This window comes from Triturus cristatus, chromosome 7, assembly GCF_964204655.1.
Source record: "Triturus cristatus chromosome 7, aTriCri1.1, whole genome shotgun sequence".
Lineage (NCBI taxonomy): Eukaryota > Metazoa > Chordata > Amphibia > Caudata > Salamandridae > Triturus > Triturus cristatus.
Window position 1 is genome coordinate 33,105,340 of NC_140590.1, and position 21,345 is coordinate 33,126,684.

The 21,345-nt window shown below is 45.6% G+C and overlaps 1 protein-coding gene across 3 annotated transcripts in view; it reads left to right on the forward strand.

Moving 5' to 3' along the window:
- The first annotated feature begins 352 nt into the window (after positions 1 to 352).
- The window catches only part of LOC146808740 (cell adhesion molecule CEACAM6-like), a 335,917-nt gene continuing 314,924 nt past the window's right edge, over positions 353 to 21,345 (forward strand). The window contains exons 1-2 of one of the 3 annotated variants that reach the window (XM_085615555.1): positions 353 to 458; positions 581 to 875. In XM_085615555.1, coding sequence (XP_085471681.1) covers positions 806 to 875 — 70 coding nt within the window. In that variant the 5' untranslated portion in view covers positions 353 to 458; positions 581 to 805. Of the gene's footprint in view, positions 876 to 21,345 lie in introns of all 3 variants that reach the window. The other 2 variants (XM_085615557.1, XM_085615556.1) reach the window with 2 other exon arrangements.

Consider the following 21,345-nt stretch of genomic DNA (forward strand, 5'->3'; position numbering starts at 1 on the left):
GATAATGGGCTTGATAATATGCTCTATGGAATTCCAATTGAAGCCCATGTTAGATGGCCTTCAATTTAACATGGGCTTCAATTGGAATTCCATAGAGCATATTATCAAGCTAAAGCGGCGATAATTTTATCGCCTGGCTTGATAATATGCCCCAAAGAGTTTGTTTTAACGAAACCCACCTTGGACAAGCCAACGCTCTTTGCTAGGATTTTATTTTCAATGTTCAAATATATTTTGAGCAATTATTTCTGCTTAATTATTAATGCTTTTTTCTTTTTATCTGAATGTGCTTCGAAGTCTCTCCTCCCCGCCTCTTCCCGCTAGCTGCCTCAGGGGTGGGAGGAGGCGCAGAGGCAGCCCTGTGAGGAGGGAGGGAGACAGGCTCAGAGAGGCGGCGGAACCGGCACTGGGAGCAACTAGGAGGACACCGTTCTAGAGTGGACTCGGAGACGGACGGCGTACTGAGCCCCCGAGGGGTCCCCACCGCCTAGGTGTGGCTTTGATCCCCGAGGAGTCCACACAGCCGAGCTCTGAGCCCCCTAAGGGTCTCCACCGCGAGCTCTGGCTCCGAGCCCCCGAGGGGTCCCCTCTGCCGAGCTCTGAGCCCTCGAGGGGTCCCCACCGCCGAGGTCCGGCTCTGAGCCCCGAGGGGTCCCCACCGCCGGGCTCTGAGCCGAGGATATAAAGTCACTCAGTGCGTGAAAGTCCCGATCTCACTGCGAGGATCCGAGTGAGTTCCAGGACGGCGCCTTCACCCCGAGAGTTCTCAGGAGAGACGCGGCGGAGCTGTGACCTCCCCTCAAAGATGGGGCTCTCCCGCAGACCTCGGGGTCCCCTCCCGTGGAGGCAGGCGCTGGAGACCCTCGCTCTGACAGGTGAGACAGGACCTGGCACATGCCAATGCTCTAAAATAAGGGCTGCCACCAGGGGGCGCTAAAATGGCTCCATATGTAATCTCAAATTTAAACACAAAATTAATTATAACTCAAACATATTTAACAAACAACTCCGAAAAAATTGCAGTGGCGCACAACAGGGAGTGTAATTCGGTTTGATGTTATGGTGTCATGTGATTGACAATTTCACCCCCATTAAGCGTAATAATTTATTTCGGAGTCTTGTAGACCCTCTGTCTTTCCAGTTGCTTGAGAGCACAGCGACATCTTAAAGAGGTTAATTAACTGTGCTTCGGTCAGTTGTGGGGTCGATCAGTTGAGGGGTCGAGTGAATAAACTCTTTCCCTTGGGAGGTGTGTGGAGCAGAGTGGACGTGATGGGCAGGGCTGCTTTTGTTACTGGGGGCGATATTACAGCACCTTTGCAAAACTCGCCCCCAGTAACACAACCGGCCCCCTCTGCTGACAAAACCAGCCCCCACCCTTCCGGGATCCCTGATGCCCGCTACTGCCAGTCCGGTCCTGCTGTTGGACGGGTGGTGGCATGTGCACAATTACATCCATGAAGAGATTTGCCCCTTCTAATTCAGACTGAAATGATCAGAAGCACATCATTCCCCCCCCCCAAGATATGAGAGCGCTTTACATAGCACCAGTTGTGTTACAGACACGTTAGGCACGGGGAGATTGTGATTTGGCCAGAATCACAGCATGTTGAGGGTCCCTGCCAAGACTCGAACCTAGTTTCCCAGTGTTAAGGTCAACCGCCCTAGCCGTTGACAACCAGCATGCAGACGTTCACGACTGCAGCGCTTATGTAGGTTGAAAGGGACCAGGCAGTGGCCGAATTGGGGAAAAAAGTAGGGTAACTGTGGGTGTAGAATCAGAGGGAGGGATTAAGCCCAGAATTGAGTCAGTGGACGGAGTCGGGTGTGGCCAGAAATAGCAAAACATCCCAATTGTCTGGCATGCCAAACAAATTTTTAAAAAAAAACAGCTTCAGGTTATTACGCTATTTAATTCAACAATTGACACTTGTTTATTTAGGGTTTACAAATACATTCACAAAGTGTGATACGTTTCCAATCACAGAGTGTCCCAAATATGCTTAAAAGTGGAATCACCGAGCCATGGAGTTTCTGTCGTCAGCACTTCTCCTCCTTCTTTCCCACAAAAGCAGTTCAAACAGGAGTGGCAAAATATCCTAGTTTGCAAATATTTTCCACATAATCATTGTTCTGCCATGTTTGCCACATAATACATAATCTACTTATCTAATAAATTGTTTGTAGCTCAAATGGATGAAAAATTACTAAAAAATGTAACTTGTGTTGCTGCAAAGTAGACAGCCCTTTGCAAAGGTTCACTGGTCACCGTTATCACCGCTGCAATTGTATGTTACACTGGTACTAATGAGGCAAAATCGTTGAAGCAGGCATCAGATGTTAAAAGTGCTTGTGCATGAAGCAGAGACTGTGAAATTTTTAAACTTAGTTTGGTGTGCATGCAAATCCTGCATTGCCAATCCCTGTTGAAATTGATTTGATTAAGGATTTCTAGAGCGCGTAGCTACCCTCGGGCGTCCCAGCGCTAACGTAACAGCTTGACAGTACTCCTAGGGATGGATTATTGGGGGAATAACAGATTTTCAGCAGTCTGCGGAATGATAGTAGATTGTTTTCTTTGCGTATGTTGAGGGGGAGGCTGTTCCATAGCTTAGGAGCGTTATAAGAAAAGCGGCGGCCGCCAGTGCGAGCTTTCCTTATTCTGGGGACGCTCGCCAGAAACAAGGTGACTGACCTGAGCTGTCAGGTAGATTTGTGAGGCTTGATGAGGGGTCTCAATATTGGTGGGCCTTTGCCTTGTAAGATTTTATGGGAGATGCACAAGGCTTTGAAATGCACTGCTATTGCTGAAACAAGGCCAACGGAGGTACCAATGGGCGAGGTGGACTGGCCTCAAGGGTCTTGTGACCTCAGTGACGGAGTCACTGTCGCTCTAGGGTGTGCTGCTTCATAGACCTGTCTGCAAGACTGGAGGTGAACTTCAGTATGGATTGTGGTGGACAGGCCTTCAAGGTTAACCACACTTGCCACCGCTAGGGACGAATTGCTGGTCCTAAGACACCAGAGCTTCTAAGGTTTAGCGAGGCCTTTTAAGGTCAAGCACGGGAATGTGCTCCCTCAGAGACTGGTCTGGGGAACTGGTCATTAAGTCTGAAACTGGTTCACCAGTTCACAATTCGGCAGCTCTTGCCATAGTGCCCCATCCTCTCTCCCACTGAACACCATACTGCCCCACTGAAAGAAACTTAGACAGTCTTCAGCTACAACCCAATGCCCGCTATAAACACCTGGATATGACTCAATTTATGCTCTAAACAAGAGTAATATTCTGCCTGAAAAAAAAGTAACAACATCCTGGAAAAAGCAAACACTCATAGGGAATGCAAGATAAAGTAAAGCATGCGAAATGTAAGCAGGAACAACATGGTTACTTTAACGCTTTTACACTCACTGTTCAGAAATCAATGAGTGTTTTTACCTGCAAAGTTAAGGACATGACTACAAAACCCAGAAGGGACCAGTTTCAAAGTCCATTGCATGTATCCTTACAAAACGTGAGCAGCATGAGAACTAGACTTGAATCGCATCTCAGCCCTATGAGTGTTAAGTGGCCAGTTTGGTAGCCCACTACACATGGCCCCTGTGCGTGCGCCCGGAGGGAGGCCTGCCCCGCCCGAGCCTGGAATGCAGCCCCGTTGTTACAGCGCAGAGACCCAGCTGGCGTCCTCCCCAAGGCTCTGCTTATGTTTAGCAGCAGTGGTGGGGGATGGGTCGAAATGCCCTGGAGCCTTCTTGACAAATAATGTACAGAGAGAGGCAGAACTCACCCTCCTGACACGGACGAGAAGCATGCCAGGGTAAGGACAAGATAAAGTTCATACGCACCCTACAATGCGCAGCCAAGGTCCCATTTACCAGAAGGGAGGCTGTTCTGGTTCGACTCCCCACTTTTGATGTCGGGTTCTGGTGTCTAGGGCAGGTTATTGTGAACACATTATGAGAAGCAAGAAATAATAAACTCGGAAAACAAGCACTCATTAAATATGTTTTTAGGCGTAAAGAGATTTAATTCCTAGCATTTTCATACTACTCATGGCTGGGGAAAACAACTGCGGGGAACACAAAATAAAGGAAAGATGAATGGACTAACTCTTGGTGAAAATGTAACTGTTTCCTCGAAGAAAGAAGGTCTCCTTCTGAAAAGCCTGCACTCTTGAACGTAACCCCTGAAGGTCGGATGGCTGCACAGTAGATGATTCAATTTACATAGATTTTTTTAATTCAGCACTGATTTACTAACAAATCAGAAACACGACTGACAAAGAACAGCATTACCGTGAGTGGCGTGCGCACTGTAAAGAAGAACGAGTGGTGCGTGCGCACGCGCCACAGCGAGACATCTGTTTTCTATTATCCCGCACGCGTCTGTACACGATAATTGCAAACAGATGCTGCCTTGAGGGTAACTGCAAGCAATAGGCTGTGGGCATAGCAAAGGCTCCCACCTTTGCCCAATTGTGTGCTGTCTTTCTTAGAAAGACGCACGCAAAGCCCAAATGCCTGTAACGAAAGCTGACCACATGCACAAGCGTGTGGTGAGCTTTCTGAAGCCCCTTACTTAAAGTCTCGCCAGAGCAGCGCATGCACGCTCCTACAGGCTCGACCTAAAGAACATATCCCTGAACACCGATCTGCGGTACACTTTTTTAAAATTAATGTAAGGAAAACAGCTGATAATGTTCATATTAAACGTTTTCCACTCCACGCATCAACCAGGTATTGCAGTACCTCCAGGAATGGTGCACTTCACCACCCGGGGAAACAATGTTGTTCAAAGAAAGACGAGAAAACACAAGTAGCACTTCACTGGCAAACTCTGTAATGTGTGCACTTATGTGTTTGGGTGTCAATAAAATCAATCTGGCCACTTTACAACAACTCTGTCTTGCTTTTTAGGTCTCGCATAGGGCAGCGCATGCGCTGCGACGCCGAGGCATTAAGTAATCAGTATGTTGGGTGAAACTCAAGGTAATTTCTACGGCTGCTTGCCATTGGTTTAACTCTGGCTTTGCTCTTCTTATCGGGCTTTTCATTGGCTGCTGTTCGGATACTCACTTCTGTTTATTCCGGAAGCAGCACCGCCTAAGTACAGTTTTCGTCCGCTTTTGTGTTTTCATCTGTAGTTGGTGAGCACTATATTCTTTTAGGGTCTCCTCGTCTTCCTCCTTTCACCATGGACTCGCTCACGACCCCAACGGAGGCCGGTAGGGAGCAGCTCGCCATGCCTGCTTCACTGGCAGTTTCACATATTCTGGGCGCTGCGCTTCTTTCACCATAGTCTACTTTGCGACGCAAAAGCAGCTTTTTCTTTAAACATAGGGCGTGACCGTCGCTGCTTAGACTGCCTGCGTTCCGTGATCTCCAGAAAACAGACTCCGCGCGCACGTGGATGCATATTAATTACACTCAGAGTTGTTAAGAGTCCGTCCTGAAAGGGAAATATTTCAGATGGATTCGTGTCTTTACACCGATAGGGAGGCACGCTAAGGTGTCGCACAATTTGGGCATTTCTTGTCGCATAATTCCAATGGCCCTGCATATACTAACCCCGAGTACCTACAACAACGCTACAATGTAACAGCAAAGTAACTAATATCTTTTGTTTAATAACGGGACTCGATTTGTAATGGAGAGCGTTGGTTCACTGTATTTGTAATCAAATACAACAGCGTGTGACTGGGAACTTGCCTTTCGGGGCTTAGAGTGGGGGTGGGTCACGGTGGGGAGAGGTCGTCCAGCCCTGCTGCTTTAAAAAAGTTCAATCATGCAAGTTCATTAAAGTTTAAAAAGATTTCGTGGAAAAAAAAAGTTGCGACCGCTTCCTGTGATTGGGCTGTAGGTTCCCAGGGAGACAGTGATGCAGTGGGGAGGGACTGGATCCCAGCCCAGCTGAGCTGCATTTCCAACACAAGCGGCACATTTCCTTGCCCCTTCCTCTCTCTCTCTAATTGATGGTCAAATTGAAAAGCAGCAGAAACGATACCCGGGCTTCATTCAGGGTCTCCCCCCTCGTTGCTGATTAGCAACTTTTTTTCCCTCTCCATTGGGGTTTCTGCCTCAGCCAACTCCATGTGAACCCAGAGGGTATAAAGCAACCTCCCACCCACTCCTACTCTGCACCTTCACAGCGCACTTTCACACACTAAAAGCACACAACTTTTCCTTTCACATGTGGAAATGCACAGCTCCGCAAACAATGGTGCCTTAAAGCCACTGCACTGAAGTTGTAATCTCGGTACCTGTGCTGCGGTGGCCCCTCTCTCCAGCCGCTCCCCTGGCCCTGAGCCTCCTCTCCGGCAGTAGACTCAAGCCCCAGTAGACAGGGATATTTAACACCCGCCCCTGAACAGCCCCCCATTCACTGGTGTGCTTTTGTGATACACCACCCTACCGCAACAATACAAGCCCCCACATATGCTTTTTAACCTGTCTTTACCAAGTCCCTCGTGCTGTATTTACAACCGTTGGTATTTACTTTCGCTTTTCAGCAGTCGCGTCTTACTTAGGGTACCCCCTGTAAAACCCTGCACTGTGTGGTAGGGACCGTGTGGTGCGTGCCACAGGGTGCAGGGTTATATACAACCCCCCTATCCCTTTAAAGGAACCTGTATTATGGCCGGTTTATGGCTGTAACACAAGCTTCCATAAAGAACAGTAGAAATCTGACCGAACAGTGTTCAGTCGCATCGATATTAGGCGGTTGGAACCACCGACCTCAGGTCAGTCGATACCGAGTCCGAGACTGCATCGGTCAGAGGCAACTCCGACCGACATCGTAATAAGCCTCATAGTGGTGATGGAAGTTGACAGTTTACAGGTGTACTCCCTTCAAACACTTTGTAGTAGCCAGAGTGTTGCCCTGTGAGATGACTTAGGTGAGACCCCCACCTGGCTGGAAGACGAACCCCACCTCACCATATAAGACTGGTATTGCATCAGTGTGATATTGTGATGTCCATCAGTGTATCCCCAGGCCAATCTCATTGTCTTCTCTAGCTGGATAGTTGAATTTTTTGGGCTATATTTTTCTTCTTCTTATGAATGTGTTGGTGGTGTTTGCATATGGCGTTCATGAGGGCTGCGTAGTTGTCTGGTGTCTGGTCATTGCGCCAATGTTTCTCGAGTCTTCTGCAGGTGTAGTTGGAGTTTTAGAGGTCGGCATTGAACCAGATGGCTCTAATGTCGGTGCGCCTGTTGGAGGGTTTCCTGATCGGGGCGAGGGTTTTTGCGCAGTCGTCGATCTATTGTCTGAAGTTGTTGGCTGCTGCGTCAGTATCGGAGGGCTCGGGAGGAGGGTCTCAGGCGAGTGTGGTGGTGAGCTGGTCTTCGGTGACTTTTTTCCAGCTGCGGTACGGGCTACTTTGCGGTTGGTTATGTGCGGTGTGTTTTTCGAAGGAGAAGTGGATGCAGTGGTGGTCTGTCCAGTGGAGTTCGGTGGTGTGGCTGAAGGTGACGTGGTCACTGGAGGAGAAGATGGGGTCGAGCGTGTGACCGGCGGAGTGGGTGGGTATCGTGACGAGTTGTTTGAGTCCAAGGTTGGCGAGGTTGGCGATCAACCTAGTGTAGTTGCTGTCGGCATTCTCGAGGTGGAAGTTCAGGTCTCCAAGGAGGATATAGTCTGTGGAGGCGAGGGTGTGCGTTCTGATGAGGTTGGCGATGGATTCGCTGAAATGTGGTCAGGGTCCCGGGGGTCTGTAGACGAGTGTTCCTCTGAGGGTGGTGTTGTGATCGTCGTGGATCTGGAAGAGTAGGTGTTCGGCCATGCTGAGGGAGTCTTTGGTGTTCATTGAGATCCTGATGGTGTTCCTGTGGACGATGGCTATTTCACCTCCTGATTAGTTGTTGTTTCGGTCCCTGTCTCAAAAGGAATGCTTCCCCAAATTCTTGAAAGGAGGGAAACGGAATGGGTTTGATACCAGTTTAAGGAGCTCACATTAGATTACATGAAGTCATAACCGTGAAAAGAATGGCTATCTTCAATTAAAACAAAAAGAGCCAAGAGTCCTGTTCCGAAAATTACGGTAATTGGAGAGTAAAGACTTCGAAGCACATGGTGTACCTTCGCATGGACGTCACATTCTGGTCACGTGACACCGGTTGACCCTTTGACTCTGGGTGTAATGTCACCTAAGAACTCTGACCTCAATAGTCATGTGAACATGCCCGGGTTTATTTGTGTGAACAGAACTGGTGGCAGTTCTGTGAACCCTAACAAATAAGAACATTTGGTTTACAACAAATATAATATAGATATAATATAGAGATGTTGCCCAAGTCATAACGCTTTAAAACATTTTTCTAACTTTAAGCCATGTTGACTGTGCAACATGTAAAAATAATTGACAGCCAATAAACCTCGCTTCAGCGAAACCTATTGGCTTTGCCAATGCTTGCTCCATTTGGATGTTTTTTTTTTAGGTTGAGCCTAGACAGCTCATGCGCTGTCGCAAGACCTATAGTAAACACAATATTGTGGGTAATTTCTTATGCTTGCTCCATTTGGATAGGGTTTTTTAGGTCGAGCCTAGACAGCAAGACAAGACGTCATTTCCGTTTTTCTTCCGTTTAGCTGGAAGCATCACCGACCAACTACTGTTTAGTTGCGCTGGGCTTTTATCTTGTCATTTAGGAACTAATTCCTTGTTTTCAATGATTCTTCAGTCGTCACTGCTTGTTTCCTTTTACTTGGTCTAACCTTTTAACTAAGACTCTGAAAATTCAAGGTTTGTTCTTTTCTTCCTGCCTCAATTACCTATTTACTGCTGAAGCCACACAGGAGGCTGCTCAACATTTGCAATGCAATATGTTTCATATTACTCAAAATGTGAGCTATTGGCATTGCACATGCACATTTTTTTTTCTTGTTTCAAATTATGCCAGCAGTAGCATAATAAGAAAATAAATTCCTTTCACAAAGGAAAAGGTGCAGTACCGCAGGCTGTTACTATGTGTCCCTAGAACACCTAGAAAATAAACTTGTTTCACGAAGGAAAGGACGCAGTACCACTGGCTGTTACTAGGTTTCCCTAGAATTTCTTCCTAGGTGTTCCAGGGACACCTAGTAACAGCCTGTGGTACTGCGCCCTTTCCTTCGTGAAAGGAATCTCTTTGCTTATTATGCTACTGCTGGCATAATTTGAAACGGAAAAATCTATTGACATTGATCCCTTTACAACTGCAGCACCTCTCACAAATGCATGTTCTTGCTAAAATGTAAATAGGATGGAACTGATGTTAATGACCAGAATACAATTTAGATCATGTAATTATATTGTTCTCCATTAAAAAGTACGAATTATTTTACAATATGCTAAATGATTAATTAATTAAGATGCTCTGTTAGAAGGTTCTGTGTACATGTTCTGACAGGGATGAACTGAGATAGAGTACGACATTAAGGTAATAAATAAGCCATGCATGGGAGCAAGCGATGCCTGTTTTCAGACAGCTGTCTTTACTAACTGGGCCCAGGGACAAGAACAGCATCCAGCTGTATGTGTGTAGCAGTGTAGAAGGGCCCAGAAGTAAAAAACCACGAAGCTTGCATACAAAACGTAAGGTAAAATGGCACTTAATGATTTTTTCGCCATCACTGAGCATTTCAGAGATTGGCATCTCAGACGCACCTCTGTTGCTGATCTGTGACTGGAACTAAATCCTGGCCCTGTGAGGCGAAATTATTATTTGCGTGTCATTCTTCAAATAAAAATTGCAACAGCTGATCCTTATTTCATGCTTGGCAAAGCTTCACCAATCCCTAGGGAGAAGATAATAGGGATGTTTACCCCTCAAGAGCCCATGAAAGCACATTTCTCGAATACGGCTGACTCCCACAACGCTGCTGGGTTGTACATTAAATCCATTTAACACCCTCTGCCAACCATTTAAACAAGCATTTGCAGTGCAACAGGTCTCGCATTTACACGAGTTTGAGCTGTTGGCATTGTAAATGACAATGCGTTTTATTTATGGATTGGTTTTAAAACATAAATAAAAGGCAATGTCATTTACAATGCCAATAGCTCAAACTCGCGTAAATGCGAGACCTATTGCACAGCAAATGCCTGTCTAGAGTGCTGTAGAGACATGTAGTGTCCAGTGTCAGCTGCACTCTTTCCTGACTGCTCTGTAAACGCAGCTGCATTTGAATGCACAACCATGTAATTTTGCATTTGCAAAAGACAAAATAAGTGGGATAATGTATCCATCCACAAAATACATTGTTCCACTTATGTTATCATTCGCAAATGATAGTACATAATGGAGCATGTGCTCCTGACAGTACTTTAAATATTCTATGTACGAAAATCTTCACTGACATTGCTGGTTTTGTTCCTCATCTGTATGAGTTTCAAAATGGTTGTAATTCTGCAAGCTTCTACATTTATTAGCACTGGGTAAGCTTACCTTACTGGTCGTGCAGTTCATATGAATGTGTGTGTGTCCATGTGAGGGGTATTGTGTGTGTGTAGGCGCGTGGGTGCCTTGTGTGTGTGTGTGTGCAGGTGTGTGGGTGTGTTGCCGGTGTGTTGCATGTGTGGGCGCAGAACCCCAATATTCTCTTGCACCCTATCCTGGAAACACTCAGATACCTACTTCAGAACGTCTGCCCCAGCACCCTTGATCTTCCGTTAAGAGACTCCACTCTTCTTATAGTTAATCCCAATAATAAGGCATTAGTAAATAAATGGTAACCGGACCACTCAATGACTTAGTTTCAAATCAGAGGAGAATTTAAGGATTTTATTGTAGTTTCAATAGTTAAGCTGTATAGAATAATGAATAAAATGTCATAAAGAAATACATGCAAGGTACATAGTTAAAACTCAATTCTCCATCGATACAGAAAAATCATTATTGAATGGCTAAGAACAATCAGAAGTCTCTAAGGGCTAAGAGAAAATTCATCTACATCAGACAGAGTCCATGGAGGAACTCAGAAAGTCTCATAGCTCACTCCTAAAACAGGGAGTTTATACACATTTTTACATTGCTAAGGAGATGAAACTACAAATTCAGAATGACATGATCACAGATATCACAACATGAACTATCTACACATAAACATGTGACAGAATTAAGTGACATACATTTCACCATCTTCTGCATGCAAGAACCCCATCAGCTCCTGTTGCTCTCTGGAGATACTCTACACATTATGTTTCATTTACTATGCAATAAACATATTCATCTAGGCAGCCTCAAGAAGCTACAGCTGGAAGAACTCGACCTTCAGAAGTAGTTACCTCACATACACAGAGAAAAGTTTCTTTCATAAACATGAGCAGTAGGGAGGTGTGGCCAGCCAAGATGGCGGGGTGGACGTAATCCACGACGGCTCCACTAACTTTGCCAAAAGAAATGTGTGATAATGGCGGAATGCGACAAATTGAAGCGGCAGAATTACTGAGGCAGCACTCACCATCCCTGAAGCTAGTTTATTGATTGCACCAGAGCCCGGATTACAAGAGGATGAGGGTGGATACAGACGGGCCGACCCAGGCACGTGGTCGAGAAGGAGCAGATGCCGCGGCTGAGATAACGATGTCAGTTGGGACTCTCCGGCACAGTGAAGTGCTGGTGTCCCACAGAGGACTGAGAGCAAACTTCACTCTCGAAGGGGCTACTGAGACGAAGGCGCAGCCCCAAGGATGCCCCAGTGACAACAGAAAAGTGGCAGATATATGCAGTATGGATGAGCGGTCACCACCTCGGGGGCGTAATAGGAGCCGAGCATACGGGGCCGCTGTCATGGGACCCCAGTGTGGGCAAAAGAGCAGAGGTGGCAGAGACAGACTATCAGCGAGAGAACAGGCCAGAAACAGCAATGGCGAAAATTGGCAAACTGTCTGGTCTCAAGATGGCAGTCAGAGGCATGAAGCAGAAGTGAGGAGCAAAGCCAGGATCACGTTGTGGTGGAGGGCCTGCATTTGAAGTGTGGTCTGAAAGGCAACGGGACAGAGCTAGAGGTGTGGGCAGCTGCAGTGTGGCCTAGCTCCATATCACAGGCCGAGGGAGCACGAACACAGGAGGAGGGCCTGACTTCATTGTGGCAAATTTAGGCCTCGCACAATAGACTACCAGAGGACGTCTTGGGGGGGAACTGAAGGGATGCGGTGCAGGCAAAGATCTTGGTTTCAGAAGATGCTTAAGCCTGGAGCTTCTTGAAGCCAGAGGATCTTTGGCGAAGAGAGTCAACAAGCCTTGGCAATGGCAAGTCGAGGCGGTGCACAGGGCTACTGCCGTTCCAATGAGTGATACTGGCTTAAACTTGCTATGAAGACAGTGCAGGCCTCAAGGGTTCTTGCAGAACCACCACCTGTTTTGCTGAACCTTTCAGAGTCCATAGAAGCTCAGAAACAGCAAAATGGTCAGCTTCGTTGTGGCGCTTGCAGATGCAGGGAAGTGACTCCTTCACTTTAAGGGATATTCCTTTGGGTATCTTGGACATCCACAGGCCTGTAGAAGGACCGTTATGGAGCACAGGCACAGATGATGCAGAGGACTGGCAGGACGACGAGACCAGGAGCAGGAGGAGTCTCTCCAGTTGAAGTCTCAGTTCCAAAGCGTAGTCCAACGAAGTCCAAAGTGCCCATACGGTTGAAAATAAAGTGCTTTCAGATCTGAATCTTGTCCCACGAAGAATCTAGGGACCCACCCACATGTAAGCCCTTAAGTACCCTCAAGAAAGGGTTGGGACAATTCAGGGGTCCCTCCCAGAGGAGGGGCTGGACAGTGAGGAAGATACTACCATGTCCTTTGTTCAGTTTTGCACCAGAGCGGGAGCCAATGGCTCCCTGAACTGGTTTCAACTGGAGAATGCAATGAGGGCACCAAATGTGCCCTTCAAAGCAGTCTAGCGGCCCTGGCTAGTGCCCGCACCCTGTCCCAATACACTGAGTCCTGTCTGGGAGGTGGTCACACCTCCCTGTGACTGGAAACATATAGTCCTGCCTTCCCCTGATCGAGCTTGGTGCAGCAGCAGAAGGGCAGAATCGTGTCGTTGGTCGGCAGCAGCCATAGTTTGCTGTCCGGGTATAAAAGACTGGTACCGGGAACACAGAGGGCCTCCAGGAGGAGCTTTACAGTGCATGGAATAATACTTCCAACACAAAGTTTACAGTTTTGGGTTATGGTTCCAATATGTTTGATTACAAACACGAGAGGGTTCATTACAGCCAGTTTATAGTTAGCAATCGCATAATGATGCATAGCCACTCTATAAATCGTAATAGCTGATGCACTTACAACCCGGGAGAATGGACTCCGTGGATTGTAGGGGTGTCCTGCTCATGCAGGGGCACCCTCCCACTTATAACCGAGCACTCTGCCTTCAGGATTGAAAGGCCTGTGTGACTTCTACGTTTTAAGTGCAGTGAGGGGAGTTTGGGGTGCGGGGGGAGAAATGGCACTTGGAATGGGGTAGATCCAAAGGCAGGAGGGACTTTTTTGACTAGTGCAATGGTACTTACAGCTCTCACATAGAACATTAGAGAGCCCAGTGCCCCGGCCAAAAGGCACAAATTATGGAAATACTTATCAGACCAACACTATGATATAGTGGCCTTACAAGAGACCTATCTTAAAAGATCAGAGGACCATAGACTAGAACATAAAATTGATATGTAAATCCTCTGTATCCACAAAACACAATGGGGTCGCACTTTTGTTTCAATCATCATTAAAATTCCAACCTGAGGCATACAAAACAGACAAGGAAGGGAGACCGGTCATGGTGAAAGGGAAAATTAATGGGCGATTGTGCACAATAGCAGCGACTTCTGCCCCTAACTCGAATCAAGTTACCCATGTCTCAACCTTGTTAAAACTCTTAGGGGGCTTTGCAGAAGGAGACATACTTCTCATGGGATACTTTAATCTCACATGGCATTCTGGTATGCATAGCACACACCCTCATAGGACACAAATGGAAGTTTTACAAAAGGCTTAAAACATGCCATTCAAGATCAAGGGCTACTTGATGCACGAAGGGAGCAACATCCTAGCGATAAAGATTTCACATTCTTCTCTCATGTATATCGTGCATACCCAGGCTGGACTATGTATTCTTAAATCAAATTCTAGCACATTAAAATCCAAAGGCGGAAATTGACCCAATCACCATATCAGACCATGCACTGGTGTAAGTCTCACTCAAATGGACCAACCCCCCTGCCAAAGGGCAGACATTGTTTTTTCCCCTGGCCCACCTTGGGTACAAGACATAATGACACAAGCTCCGCAAAAACATTAGAGAGTTTTTCCAACTGAATAAGTCACAGGACACATCCCCCTCCTACAACTGGGGGGCATTAAACTCATCCCTCAACAAACAAAGGATCAAGGATAGACTAGTTTTAGAGGAGGAATAACGCTCTCAAGAGAAGGCCCACAAACAGACACCGACACTGACCCTTCAGAGGACAGTGACAGCAGTAAGGGGGAAACTTAAAGCAATCTATGCAAATAGGGCAGAGCTCATGCTCCTCCAGCTTAAAAAAAACATCCTACTCATAGGGCAATAAGGTGGGGGCAAACCTAGCGAGACAGTTAAGGATACGCAGGGAACATGAAATAGGAGTACAACACCTCCCTTCAGGAGAAATGGAAACCTCAGACCAGGGTAAAGCACAGTTTATGGGCCAGTTCTATTCAACTCTATATACTCTGGACATGGTAGATCCACAGATTCAGCAATACTACTTACTCAGGATAGACCTGCCACAGGTGACAGACACAAAAAACAAACTGTTGGGGGAACCGATCAAAGAGGAAGAGGTTGCACGGGCCAATTATTCGTTAAAACTGTACAAATCACTGGGCTCAGATGGCCTGATAGCCCAGTTTTATAAAACATACAGGGAAGAATTGATCCCTCGTCCAACATCCCTCTTTAATCATATAGTAGTAACAAGGAATATGATGCCAACTATGAGAGAGGCAGTCATTACAGTTTTACCGAAACCGGGCAAAGATTTGTGGAATTGAGGTTCATATTGCCCCATTGCACTCCTCGATCCGGATGCAAAGCTTTACTTCAAAATCTTAGCCACCTTTATAGATGACCTGATGCCTGATTTGATCCACCCGGATCAATCTGGCTTTATTAAGGGACTGCAGACCCATGAAAATGTACGAAGAGTAATACATTTAATCGCAAAAGTCAATGAAAATAACATCCCAGCAGTGCTACTAAGCCAAGATGCAGAGAAGGATTTTAACCGGGTGAACTGGTCCTCCTTATTCAGTACTCTGAGGCAATTTGGCTTTTGTGAGTCCTTCATTGCGATGGCCGGGACTAACTAAAGGGCACCATGCTCCCGGGTAATCATAAACAAAGTGAATCGGAGGTGTTTCAACTGGTAAGGGGAATGAGACCGCGGTGTCCACTCTCTACCCTACTGTGCACTGAGCATATAACCTCTTGCAGCAAAGACTAGGGCACACCCAGCAATCAAAGGAATAAGCTTTGGATTGGTGGATCATAAAATCTCACTGTTCTCCAATGATATTTTAATGAGCCTAACAGACCGCAACATTCACTGTCCTCACTACAAGAGGAACTTAAACTTTTTGGAGAGCTGAGTGCTTCCCTATAAACTTATCCAAGTTGTCCCTCCTCAACTTAACACTATCCAACGGGGATGATCCAGTGGTTCACCAACAACAGATACTCCACTACCATATACTCACCTGGGCCAATAAACTCGCAGTGCGCAAAACCGCTGGGGTCAAATCTGTAATTTCCACAGTGTTCAAGATTAGCTATTTAATACTCCTAACTAACCTTTCACTGATCAAAAAGTTCTTTCCTCTGGTCGATGGACCATCAGTTGAACTAGTTGATGGTGAAAAATAACATGAAACTAACTGTTCTTTATTTCAATGTAAATAACCACAGATTCAGGGAAGTTTTAAATCTGTATCTAAAATAAATGCATGTGAACCATTCCAAAATACAGTGCATTCACCATCATTCATAGGAGAGGAAAATTCAATTCATAAACACCAAGCATATACTTCGGACATATACAATAATCAATGCTCAGAAAGGGAGAGGACAGAGAGAAAAGGACATCAACAAATAACAAGCAAATATAGTTACCAAGGATGGTGTGAAAGACCAATCCCCTGGCCAAAGGGCTGCTAAGGGTCCCCCGGGATAGGTCGGGAGACAAAGACTTCAGGACAGGATAATTGACCTTTCTAGAATACCGACGGTTGCGTCGCACCCCTCTCTGACACTCTCTTCCTCCTCGAGATTCTTCCGCGAACTTCTGATCTAACCCAATTAATTAGGATTGAAAGTTCTGCTTCAAGTTCTGTGTTCGGTTCTTCATCAGCATCTCTCCCAGCAACAACATCTCCCGCAGCAATTACAGCATCCCAAAATCGAATCTCTCTCTCTAACTAACTAAGGCTATCTTAATTATACCTTTCGTTCTGAATATTCGACCCACTAAAGTTTCAATATCATAAAAATACGAAATCTGATTGGTCAGGCAAGGGGGAAGCTCCATCACACCATGCTTACATGTCATTAAAATTTGTTCAACTAATGTTCGTAAACCCAGTCCCTTAATTTTTATTCATACATTTTATTCCTATCCACTACATGTATCCATTTTTAAACATTAATGACACTACGATGAATAGAATGTCTCATCGCTGATCTTTGCACCAGCCCTTCCCATGCTTGTAACACTCTATCTTGACTTCCTCTCAATAGCTCAGTCATGGCCTTCATGGCTCCCCTCAGTGGGCATGCGCAGGCATCGCATCACTTGATTCAATCCGGTTATGTGAGAGAGGCCCAAATATGCACTAGTGATAAAGTCAAAAGACAGATGTTACTTTAAAAAAAAAAAAGGTCGCACTGTATACCACCCACCTCTACTCTAACCCAGTTTATTTATTTATGTTTTTTCCCGCATTAGCATTAGTAGAAATCACTTGTTTTAGTTCAAACAAGCAGATGCCATGCATGCGAGTCTTCAAGACTCCATTTTAGTATCCTCTGCTCATGCACAAGAATTTCCCTCCAATCGTTAGCTCGTCATACTGCATAGATGCAGTTGACGCATGCGCACAATAGTTTCCCCTTTTAGAGCAGTATTAGTCCGTCTTCATTGTTATCCGCATTAGTACACACATAAGCAAGCTTCACTAACCCGCGTGTTCAATGTGGTGCGTATTAGTTATTCACAAACATGATTAATAACTTGTTAGTGAGTTAAACGGGTGGATTGCTCCAAGCAAGTCTTTTCTCTACGAGTCCTTGCTCCATCAATCCCCTCTCTGATGGCATTTTTGAGCCATCACAAAATTACCCATCCCAACCAGATGCCAACTTTAGCACATCTAAGCTTCTTTTCTTTCTCTCTGATCTTTGTCAGTTTCTCCTTCTCCTTTCAAATCTTTCATCTTTTTATATAGCTTTCCTTTTATTTCCTCCAGCTGTATCTCTTGGTATTCCCTCTTTCGTTTCTTTCCTTTCCCTTCCTTCTCTAAATGTATTCTTCCTTTTCCCTTACTTCTATAACACTTGCATGTGATCATTACTATTAATACTATTGTCATTAATACAACTACTGGTAATATTAGTTGACCTAGAACACTCTTCCCAAAATTAGTAAACCATTTCCCTATTGATGTTATGCTCTTTGTTAGTCTTCCCCATACACTGTCAACCTCCAGTTGGGTCAATTCTTTATGACTTTTTGTAATATTTTCGATATACCCTTTAATTTCTTGACATTTGTCAGGAATGCAAGTGCAGCAATGTTGAATTTTCAACATACCACAGACTCCGCCCTCTTTTGCCAATAAAATATCAAGAGCAAGACGATTTTGTAAAACCATAGAACTGATTGCAACCATTTCTGTATTAATCATTAAGAATCCTCCAGCAGTATCTGTAGAAAGACGATCAACTATTGTTGACAATTTGCAAATTTTACGTGAATTTAGAATGACTCCAACAGAGGGTATCAATACACTAAATATATCACAACAATTTCAGAAAAACTAGCTCTTCTTATTGGTGGCAGTCCATTAGATATTTCATTGATTCCATTGAGTCTGTCCACATGGTAAATTTTTGGAAAAACTATTCCAAAATAACAGCTCCCATTCTAACTTGCAGGTAACCTATAATAGGCATTATTGTTGCATACATAATAAACTCCAGGAAATACAGGATCGGTTCCCCCTTTTAGTCCCCATCCGCCTAAAATTAAAACGTTGTGTTCACATTCACTGGAACCAATGAAGATGTTATTATAATCTGTCTTTAACCTATTGAGGCAGAATTTTCCCCTTTTCACAAAGTCTAGGGACATAGCAGCATGAGCCTCACCTTTTGCATAAATTCCCTCTTTCTCAGCCCATGGAGGTACATGGGATTTCTGTTCAGTAGCCTTCTTTGTTAAATCCTGTGTACTTTCTTCTACTAAGTTCAAAAACTCCTTTTCTTCTTCACGTAATATTCATGTTAGGTTATTTCTATGTGATTGTGCTATATGTAATAAACTCATTGCTAAGACAAATTAACCCATAAACTGTGCATCCTTGCTACTAAGTACTGGATCCATATTCTTTCGAATAGGTAGTTGTGAAAACACTACATCTAAGTTTGTGTAAAAATACTGAAGCTTTCCGGTTACATAAAAAAACTTGATAGGACGCTACATGACACACCATATGTTAAAGGTATATGGTGAAAGGTCACCCCTTCTGCTACGGATGACGGTAACTTCATACAGACATGACATAATCACTAATCTCCCTTGTATATAACAACTTATTAAACACATTTATAGACAAATTATTGTCTGATTCATTATAATGATAATTAATCTCATTTTCTACCCCTCTATCTATTTTAGTTCCCTTTATTCTACCTACTTTCTCATTAGTAGTAGTAATATTTTTAGGTCTCGTGTCTAGCGTTGCAGTGCACAGCACTGCCTGCTCAGCATGAGACCTCATGTAGGGGTTTCAGAATGCTGACTACACGCTCGTGTGTGTGGTCAGTTTTTGCCGCCTGCAATTGGCTTTTGGGTGCTTTTTTTAAAAAAAGCCAGCACGCAATTGGGCAAAGGCGGGCGCATGTCCTGCCTTTGCTCCGCCCATTCCCATTTGTTTCTGTTACGCGCAGCAGCGCACGTTCGCCTCGCTCCCTCGTCCCCGCTCCTCTGTGGTGCAACTCTATAGGACAAGCATGCTTAAAATTGCTTGCAATGGACCCATATTCCTCTCACTACCAGCCTTTAAACCCGCCCTCTCCCTTAGGTGAGTTTTGGAGACATTTCGTAATGATTTTAAAATTAAAAGAAGCCCAAAAACAGTCATTACGAGTCTAACTCACCCCAACAGCTTACAACACAATCACCAGCGCCGCCATAAGCAGCACGGCACATTACTTAGGAATAAAAAAAAAACCTCCAGGCGTCCTCGTGAGAACCCCGTGTCACGCGGGTAAACGGGGCGGTGGCAAGGTATCTCCATGGAAGTGTTATCGTATGTTGTTCGGACAGCAGATATGTTTTAGTCAGGCATAATTCTAATGGACTGGTCTGTATTTTAGAGGTATCCCCAGGCACCTGACCCCAACATGGGCATTGCTTTAAAATTACTGTGTGATTGCGTGATGTTTATAAGTAGTCGAGAAGCTAACCGGGTGCAGAAACGCTAGAACTGTAAGAAAGAATGGTTTGCGGGCGCGCCGTAAAAGGGCCCAGACTAAAGCCGTTCATTACCATCGTAGCCCTGCCCAGCAAAATAGTGGAATTGCTCTAACGCTCAGGAGATCATGAAGAAATAAGTATATTCATCAAAATTCAATCAGCAAAGGCGGAGTAAAAAGGGACCTTCCTCTTTATAACTAAATTCCAAGTTGTAGACATCCTTGAAAACATCTGTAAACAAAACCCATGTGAACATGTCCACCCCATTTACTGGGTGGACTTGTGTCTGCGGCTGTTGATGCTTATTCAGCTGTATGAGAATTACCCCCATCGTTCTGTCATCCTCGTTACAGTCCTTATGATTACGGCTTTACCTTCAGCGCATACTGGCATCTAGAAAGCCTAATATAATTTTAACTTAATGTAGATTTGCCCCACCCACTTCCTATAGGTCTTTAAGTGCCCCTCCCCCCAAGTATCTAAATGGTTTGATCTATTAGCGTTGCTGATAATAATGTGACGCCAATACCTGAAACATTGCATTGCAAATGCTTGTTGTTACTTGTTTCCATTAATAAAGGTACTCCCACTGTTAGAAATAACCACACTAATACTACTAATAGAATACTAAATAAGCAAAACCTAAAACATTTTTGTTTAATACTTCTTTTCGGTTGTGCAGCAACTTCAACTTCTACCATTTTAATCTGAGAAAATGTCTTTTCTATTTTCTTTCCTTATTTACAATTTACTCTTAATCTGGCACATGCATCAACGTAGGCTTTTGCGATTCCTAATTGCGATTATTAAGGAATCACAATTAAGGAATTGCAAAAGCCGGGGGCGTGGCCTGACAGTATGGCCAGCTAGACGCATCTCGGCGTAGCTCCTGCCCCGTAAGACAAAATCCTGCAGAAATCCTGGCAGAATCGGACTAATTTTGCATGCGCTGACATCGGAACCCCCCCTGCCCCGAGGGTCCCTGACGAAGGTTGAGAAGTCGGTCCGAAGTCGGGGGAATCATTCCAAGAAACACGCCGGTTTGCCTGAACCCAAGATGGCGGCGCCGGCGAGATCGGGGGAGTCTCAGTGCGGCCGATGTTAAAGGCCTCCAGGGTGGAGACCCAAATTTGTGGACCCAGACGGAGCCGCTGTCCCTGGGAGTCTCCTGGAGGTGGAAGTCGGTGGTGAGCAGATGCGGCGGCTCCGCTGGCCGCTCTGAATTGGGAGACCGGAGATGCGCTCTATGCGAGCCCGGTGCTTGAACTACGCCACGGAAGGCCCACCCATGATCCCGCTGAAAGAGCCTGGAACCGCCTGGGGTAGCGGCGGAGGTGCAGCGGACAAGCGGAGTGGTAGAGTCTGGACTGTGGGCCTGAGCTCACGGATTGGAGGTGCACCAACCGCCCCCGTGGGCACCCAGTGGACATGGCGATCTGGGTTGTCGCTTTCCGGCGGTCCTCACTGCGAGGTTTGGGAGGGGTGAGGCCCGGCCAGAGGCCTGAGGAAGACAGAGGGCTGGCTCCGACCGGAGACCTGGGGAGAACACGAACACTGGCAAGCCTCGTGGTGTGGGGACAGCTGCCGGCGAGAGGATCTGCCTTGGGACATGAGTAGCCCGCAACGACGGGGATAA